The sequence below is a fragment of the Xenopus tropicalis genome, chromosome 2 (genome assembly GCF_000004195.4).
Source record: "Xenopus tropicalis strain Nigerian chromosome 2, UCB_Xtro_10.0, whole genome shotgun sequence".
NCBI lineage: Eukaryota > Metazoa > Chordata > Amphibia > Anura > Pipidae > Xenopus > Xenopus tropicalis.
In genome coordinates, this window is record NC_030678.2 from 110,596,441 (window position 1) to 110,605,240 (window position 8,800).

General features: G+C 38.6%; 1 protein-coding gene across 8 annotated transcripts in view; it reads left to right on the forward strand.

Moving 5' to 3' along the window:
* The window catches only part of map4k4 (mitogen-activated protein kinase kinase kinase kinase 4), a 105,080-nt gene extending 97,409 nt beyond the window's left edge, over positions 1–7,671 (forward strand). For all 8 annotated transcript variants that reach the window (XM_002934506.5, XM_004911785.4, XM_012957671.3 and 5 more), the window contains 5 exons: positions 1,951–2,051; positions 2,557–2,706; positions 3,324–3,483; positions 3,780–3,919; positions 4,649–7,671. In XM_002934506.5, coding sequence (XP_002934552.1) covers positions 1,951–2,051; positions 2,557–2,706; positions 3,324–3,483; positions 3,780–3,919; positions 4,649–4,732 — 635 coding nt within the window. In that variant the 3' untranslated portion in view covers positions 4,733–7,671. The remainder of the gene's footprint in view (positions 1–1,950; positions 2,052–2,556; positions 2,707–3,323; positions 3,484–3,779; positions 3,920–4,648) is intronic.
* Positions 7,672–8,800: the final 1,129 nt, after the last annotated feature.

Genomic DNA, 8,800 nt, shown 5'->3' on the forward strand with positions numbered 1-8,800 from the left:
CGATTGATATCTCCCCCTCTCCTTGGGATTTTTACACAGTCTATTGGCATACATTTAAAATATATATATAGTGGCTTGCAAAAGTATTCGGTCCCCTTGAACTTTTCCACATTTTGTCACATTACAGCCACAAACATGAATCAATTTTATTGGAATTCCACGTGAAAGACCAATACAAAGTGGTGTACACGTGAGAAGTGGAACGAAAATCATACATGATTCCAAACATTTTTTACAAATAAATAACTGCAAAGTGGGGTGTGCGTAATTATTCAGCCCCCTTTGGTCTGAGTGCAGTCAGTTGCCCATAGACATTGCCTGATGAGTGCTAATGACTAAATAGAGTGCACCTGTGTGTAATCTAATGTCAGTACAAATACAGCTGCTCTGTGACGGCCTCAGAGGTTGTCAAAGAGAATATTGGGAGCAACAACACCATGAAGTCCAAAGAACACACCAAACAGGTCAGGGATAAAGTTATTGAGAAATTTAAAGCAGGCTTAGGCTACAAAAAGATTTCCAAAGCCTTGAACATCCCACGGAGCACTGTTCAAGCAATCATTCAGAAATGGAAGGAGTATGGCACAACTGTAAACCTACCAAGACAAGGCCGTCCACCTAAACTCACAGGCCAAACAAGGAGAGCGCTGATCAGAAATGCAGCCAAGAGGCCCATGGTGACTCTGGACGAGCTGCAGAGATCTACAGCTCAGGTGGGGGAATCTGTCCGTAGGACAACTATTAGTCGTGCACTGCACAAAGTTGGCCTTTATGGAAGAGTGGCAAGAAGAAAGCCATTGTTAACAGAAAACCATAAGAAGTCCCGTTTGCAGTTTGCCACAAGCCATGTGGGGGACACAGCAAACATGTGGAAGAAGGTGCTCTGGTCAGATGAGAGCAAAATGGAACTTTTTGGCCAAAATGCAAAACCTTTCAGCAGGACAACGACCCTAAACATAAAGCCAGGGCAACAATGGAATGGTTTAAAACAAAACATATCTATGTGTTAGAATGGCCCAGTCAAAGTCCAGATCTAAATCCAATCGAGAATCTGTGGCAAGATCTGAAAACTGCTGTTCACAAACGCTGTCCATCTAATCTGACTGAGCTGGAGCTGTTTTGCAAAGAAGAATGGGCAAGGATTTCAGTCTGTAGATGGGCAAAGCTGGTAGAGACATACCCTAAAAGCCTGGCAGCTGTAATTGCAGCAAAAGGTGGCTCTACAAAGTATTAACTCAGGGGGCTGAATAATTACGCACACCCCACTTTGCAGTTATTTATTTGTAAAAAAATGTTTGGAATCATGTATGATTTTCGTTCCACTTCTCACGTGTACACCACTTTGTATTGGTCTTTCACGTGGAATTCCAATAAAATTGATTCATGTTTGTGGCTGTAATGTGACAAAATGTGGAAAAGTTCAAGGGGGCCGAATACTTTTGCAAGCCACTGTATATATATTATATATATATATATATATATATATATATATATATATATATATATATATATATATATATAAAAATAAAACAGCCAGCACCAAGGGTCTTTGTGTTTCAAAAAATCTCTCGTGTATTAAAATTGCATGTACAACCGACGTTTCGGTCCCTTTCTTGAAAAAGGTCCCAAAAGGGACCGAAACGTCGGTTGTACATGCAATTTTAATACACGAGAGATTTTTTGAAACACAAAGACCCTTGGTGCTGGCTGTTTTATTTTGATATTTATATGATATCCCGTGCACAGGGGCAACTGCAGAGCAGCAGATTTTGGAGTGTGGTGCTGTCGTGTGGACTGTTTTATATATATATATATATATATATATATATATTATACACACACACACACACACACACACACACACACACAAGATATTAATTACTTTGTATGCATTTTTAGTTTTCAAATTGTAATTATGTAATTCATCTGTTGTGTATCTCTTTGCTTTAGTAAAATATGAACGTATCAAGTTTTTGGTAATCGCTTTAAAAAGTTCAGTGGAGGTGTATGCCTGGGCACCGAAACCATACCACAAGTTTATGGCCTTTAAGGTAAGATACCAATGTTAATTTGTGTGAGAAATTCCCATTTATCTTTGCTTATTTGGATTTTTCCTATTTTGCCACAGTGCATGTTTAAGCCTCAAACCTGATGGACCATGAAGCTTTAGGAGCTAATGGCTATTGTTATCTTGTCCAAAGCACAGATCATTTATTTTGAGTGACATATGTCTGTGTGGTTTCTACAGTTTATATCAAGATTTATAAATAAGACTATCAGAGATCATTCTAATATCTATATAGATGGTAATTAGTGTCGTTTTCATAAGTTAGGAATCACTGTGGCCTGTTTATAAGGATATATTTTACACATTATCTGTAGCTTCTGTGTATTTTATGAGTATATGAGAAAAACCAGGCCAAGATGAATGTATATGAAAAGATGTTTATATGAAATGTTTTTTTTTTTGTTTTTGTGTTTTATTTGTTTTTTTATATAAATGTTGGCAGATTTCAGTGCTGTAAGTTCATGTGTTGTTGTGTTTCTCTCCTGCAGTCATTCGGAGATTTAGTACACAGACCTCTCCTTGTAGACCTGACTGTGGAAGAAGGACAGAGGCTGAAAGTGATCTATGGTTCCTGTGCTGGGTTTCATGCAGTAGATGTGGACTCGGGCGCAGTTTATGATATTTACTTGCCAACACATGTAAGATTTAAAATTCATTTTCCTGGATCTTCATACGTGGGAAGCATTTAAAATGTGTTACATGTCTAACCTACTTCTACTCAAATGTAGTGCTCCTTTAAAGAAATGTTAATTTAATGTCCTGTAAATGTTATTTTCCTGTTCCTAAGTCAGCGTTCCACAGCTTGACTCCCAATTATATTAGCCATAATGACTCGGACTTGTGGAAGGGTCTTCAGCTAGGAGTCTTATTCCCTGTTGAAGGGGTGTAAAGGTTGGCCATACACCTTGCAATTAAAAATGTAAATCTTTGTATCTGCTAATTCAATTCCTACAAATAATCTATTTCTTGGCAACAAAGTGCTATTTTTATAAGAGGTTTTCATTTTATAACCCTGTATAAACCAGCAGAGATTTATGACTGGCTATTTCCCCAGCTGTTTTATACTGTAGTAGTGTTTCTGTTTATCATTGCTGGCTAATGGCTCATTTTTAAATGCTTATAAAACACAGTGTGCACAATGTGCATTTTAACTCTCATTTAGAGCGTGTGCCTCACCAATCCTAATAATGCAGGCTAGCCATTATTTTATTCTTTCCCTGCAGTGCTTAATGTTGCATATACCCCTTGTTTTCAGATTCAGAGCAGCATTCAGCCACACGCAATCATCATTCTCCCAAATACTGATGGTATGGAACTGCTGGTTTGCTATGAAGATGAAGGAGTTTATGTTAATACATACGGCAGGATCACCAAAGATGTAGTTCTACAATGGGGAGAAATGCCTACATCAGTTGGTATGTATAACACATCACTCAGCATGATAAAGTAAAATGGAATATCATACTTTTTAGAAATGTGCACATTTTCATCATATGGTTTCCTGTGCAAACTGACTTCTCTGAGAGGAAGGGTGCTGGTTCTTTATATCCCCTGATAGGGACTGTCTAACTTCAGTGATAATGTTTTTCCAAACTATGTAGTACAATTACTGAAAAATGTCTGACTGAAACAGTCAAAATATTAAAAGAATCTGCAGTATTTTATGTGTATGCCATTTTTCACTGTTATGTGGGTTTGTTTCTTTCCACAGCTTATATCCGATCTAACCAGATCATGGGATGGGGTGAAAAAGCTATTGAGATTCGATCCGTGGAAACTGGCCACCTTGATGGAGTATTTATGCACAAAAGGGCACAAAGGCTCAAGTTCTTGTGCGAACGAAATGACAAGGTAAACTTATCACTAGGATTGCTGGCATTTTGGTTTATTCACACCCAGTCATATAGAAAGTTTCTGAGCAGGGAAGAAGTCAGCGCTGTAGTCGGATATTCACCTTTTTGTTCTTGAGCTGCTTCATTTGTTTACTTGGCCTTGTGTTTGGGATCATTACCCTGCTGAGTGATTAACTTTCTCCCAAGATTTAGGCTCTTTCAGTATTTCTTTGTATACTTTGTATTACTCTGAATAGGACTAGCCTGTAGGGAAGTGTGGGGAAAAAAGAAGCCATTACTTCAAAATAAACATGAAAGCACAAGTGGAGTTTGCAAAATAACACGAGTGACCCAGTTATTATGTGGTACAGTGAGGCCAATATAGAACTTTTTGACCAAAGTTAAAGGAATAATTGGTGTAAATCTCACTACTGTCTGCACCTCAAGAACTTTATGTAGAGTGTATCTGTGGTCACAACATGCTATTAGCAGGGGAAGACTGGGCATCTTTTAACAATTTAATGAAACTATGGGTGGTACCAGAGGCAGATTACCATAGGACCTATCCAGGAGCTTGGGTGAGTTGAAGGCAGAGTAGTGCCCTAATAGTAGTTAAGTCTTCCATAAACCATTCAAAAGTGTTTTTTTGTCAGCTTTACGTGTACCTGCGGGATACTTATTCATGTTATATTGTTTTATAGTACAGTGCTGGCTCTCATTTTTACTAGTTTTCTTATTGTCTGTGCAGGTTTTCTTTGCCTCGGTGCGGTCTGGCGGAAGCAGCCAAGTGTATTTCATGACTTTGGGCAGAAGCTCTCTTCTGAGCTGGTAGAGAGTGGCATGGGAACTGCTGGCACCTCCCCTACAGTCTCCATTATCTACATAACTTGAAATAATATACAACTGGAGTAGAACCTGCGTACTGACCTTCTTCTTTTTTTGCAAGCTATGTTCCAGATGGAGTTTGCATTCATTAGTGGGAGTTGTTACTAATGTAGTTCACAAGATGGTAGAGTTTGTTGTATGTTTGTGCAAGGCAGTGGGTGCTGCAGATGCCTTTGTTGGGTGCTAAGTTCATCTAAAATTTGTGGGGAAAAAAAAAGTGTAGAATTTTTTTTTTCAGTGCCTCTGGTAGTTTCACCTACCAACGAGGGGTGCAAACCAATTAAAAAAAAAAATTCACATTAAGAGCACCATCACCGTTACAAATGAGGCACTAGAGGGCAGACAAGGAGAACTCATAATGCCAGTTTTGACAACGCACAGTCGGGCTTATAAAATTTCACTTTATTTAAGACTTTTTTTTTTTTTTTTTTTTAAGAATCTGATAAATGAAAGTTCATATAATAAAATGTATTTATAAAATGTGAAAGGCAGTGGTTAATGTAATTTTTTTTTTTTTTTAATAATTTTAGTACACAAATCTTTTGTCGCCAATGTTGTGCATTACTAAGCGTAACTACACACGATTACTGTTTTCTCTCCCTCTGGGTCACAGTATTAGTCCTGCCTCATCCATAGTCCTCATTTTAGTTTACTTAGAAACCTACGGCGATAATGTGCATGGCGTGATCAACCAAGTTTGTACTGTAGAAAGGGAGCAAAACAGGGTTTGTAGAATACTAAGGCAATTCCCAACCAACTTTTGTTATAATTTTTCCTACCTCATTCTTGGCGATGCACAAATTCTTTTGGTGCCACGAGATCTGCAGTAAAGCACGTAGGCTTCCTTGACACTCAAGGGCTGGATAAAGAAGGAGTCTCATTTTTATGTTAACTTCTTATAATATGAATGTGTAAACTTAATATCAGCTATACCAGGCAGAACATTAGGGGGGAAGGTTTGATATAGCTGGCACACGTTGGCACTAAATGTGGCACAGCAGCTTGATGATGGTGACAAAACCCTTACACGCGTCATTGGCTCACGTTGTTGGAATGGCAACTTCCCACCCTGGCGGTTTTCAAAGTGGGGTTTTTGTGTGGGCCTGTAGCAGCAGATGCTTGGCCGTTGCAGATGTAGCAGACTGGGGGGTTGACCTGCGTGTAAGCAGCGTGTAAGTTGTTAAATGTAGGAAGGCCAGGATAGGTCAGACTTGTTTGTGAAGGGAGGGGCGACATGTTCCTTTTATAAGAATGCAATGCACTAAAACCAATTCTAAGAATGTAGTTAATGTTACGTACAATGGCATACTGTACCTGTGTTTAGATGTAAGATTCCCAGTTCTTGACCTTTTTTAAATAAAAAGAAAAACAAATAAATATATATAGCCAGTTTTATTTTCAGAAAGTTGTGACATTTGTACAAAATGTCCAAACACTAATACCTTGTTTAATGGCTACATGTTCATTACTTGAGGTTCCTGGAGTGTATAGTTGTGGGTGATGTAGCAATGCGCAGTGTCATCATTACAAACGTTTTTTAGACAATTCTTTCCTTTCTGGTGTGGGGTACCTTGTTGACAGCTGCCTTAAGCTGTTCTTTTGTGAACAGTTTTCTCTTTAATATAGAAATAGACTACTCTTACTCCATTTCTGCCATAGTATTAGCATTTTCTTTTTTTTTTTTTCAACACAAAACCAGCAACTAATACTGATTCATACTCTTGCTCAGCATCTATTTTAATGGAAGCGTGCACCAGGGATGCCAAATGAGTCCCTCAGATGCTGGAAACCACAGCCCATGGCTTTCTCGGATACGTAACTGCCAGCAGCGAAGGGGGAGTTTGGCATCTGTGGTGTAAACTATCAGTGCTGTGTTCAAGACCCCTTGCGGTAGATGTTTTAAACAGCAGCATTGAGTTGGATAATACGGAAGCCTTATTACTAATGGCAGAAAAGTTATTTTTTGTTGAATAATCTTTCAATGTGTTACTGTTTCTTTCTAATAGCACTGGAGAGCAATGCTGATGTATACATGCTGTAATGTTTCACAATGGCAATAGGAGCTATGGCTTTGCTAGGGAGCTCAAACGGCCCTTCAACTCCTGTTTGACACATCTGTGTTTCATGCGCCCCCTTTCTTGGGAGCTATTCATACTGCTACAGTGAGGCTCCCGCTTCTAGGTATCACTCTTCTCATGCACTGACAGTAAGGAGGTGACATGGCAAAGGGGCTCTGTAAATGTTACATTGAATAAAGGGCAACTGTCGTAGCTACTGGTCACTGCATAACAAGAATGTTTTATGTCTTTCTTACAATTGGCAAGTTAACTTTTCCTACCCATGGTTAAAGAAAACCAGTATTAAAACCACTATGTAATAAAACATGGGCACTATGTATCAAGCAGAATGTCAGTGCTCCAAGATCGACTTAGTTATGCTTAAGGAATAATCCATTTCTGTACGTTTGCATAGGCGGAACTGTATGGCTGCAGTGTTGCGTTCTCTTATTATGCACATGTTATGTTGGAGAAAATGTTTACATTTTTTTTGGTTAAACTAATGTGCATCACATATTTATGGTTTATTTGAAAATGAATATTTTGTGTTTTTTTTGCTTGTTTTGTTCTTTTTTTTATTATAATTTTTTTATGTAGTACGCATTCTGTGACATATAATCCCCTAATTTTTCTGATTAATAATAATGTGCAGAGATAATACAGGTGACAAACTGCATATAAATACTAATTGTTCAGCTGCAAAGAGGCAGTAAGTAAGCATTTTCCAGACTCTCGCAGTGCTATCTAACTTATGTCTACTGTGTATCATGGAAATGCCCTACCTTCCCCCCAGTTTTTTTCCTTAAATAAAGTCAAAATCACACCTACAGTTTGTGGCAGTGTTCATTTCATTGGTTAAAAAAGGAAGGGGCAGAATAACGAGTTATCTATACAAAATGTTCCTTGAGCAGGTTATACAGAACATGCACAGATATTATCATACGTAGTGAGGTTTCCTACGATATTCAGTGCATTTATGATGAATTGACAAGGCGACCAATATCGCAAAAGCCTTGGATATCAGTTGCCTTGTTGATCAGGTGAGAAAGAAAATGTTGATTGCCCGCCGTTTAGGGCTGAATAGATCGATAATGGTAGAATTCCTATTTTTTCTCCATATCTCACAATTCAGTTCTGGACTTCAGTGGAGGGTACGAGTGATTGTGCCATGTGGTATGAGACACAGTAGGAAGGAGGTCCCTGCCCCGTAGAGCTTACAATCTAAGTACAATCACATGACTTATTCTCCACTGGTGAGAAGCACTTGAATCCTTTCAAGGAGTTTATAATAGATTTCAGACAGAAAATGCTCATTCTCTCATGCCTTCCTCAAATGCCATGCTCTGCGCTTATGAGTGAAGGCAATAAGTCTAAGCTGGCAGTATAGCTTGGGTCACCACCCAAACAGGCCAGTTTTCAGAAGGGCTATTCAAGTCAAAACTGCCTGAACAATTTTTCTAATTTCAGATAACAGGGCAGGACTTTGCTCGGGCAATTGCTGAGTCATAGCCCCCGCTCATGTGGCATCACCACCTTGCCGTGTATTATCACCACCCTACTCCCCTGTCTGGCGTTTGGCAAGGGGGAAAGTAGCAACTCCAAGCTTATCTAAAGGAATATTTTCCCCTATTGTAACTGATCTGGACACAGAGGAAATCGATGTCAAACATGTAATGGAAAATTGAGCTGACTGTTTATTAATATGCCTTATTTGCAGTAATGGTTGCATTTACCTATGTAATCTGTGGAAAGCAGTAAGATGGGAATATGTTTCTGTCTTCTGAAGTGTTAAAGGGACATAAATCAGTTGTCTCACACTCATCCAGTTTTTCTGCATTAATTCCCTAGGAGAAGCAGATCAGGATTCAAAATAAATATTCGATAAATATATCAAAATATTGCCTATTAATATAACTACTGCAGATTTTTAAACGATTAGATAAAATATTGAGGTGGCT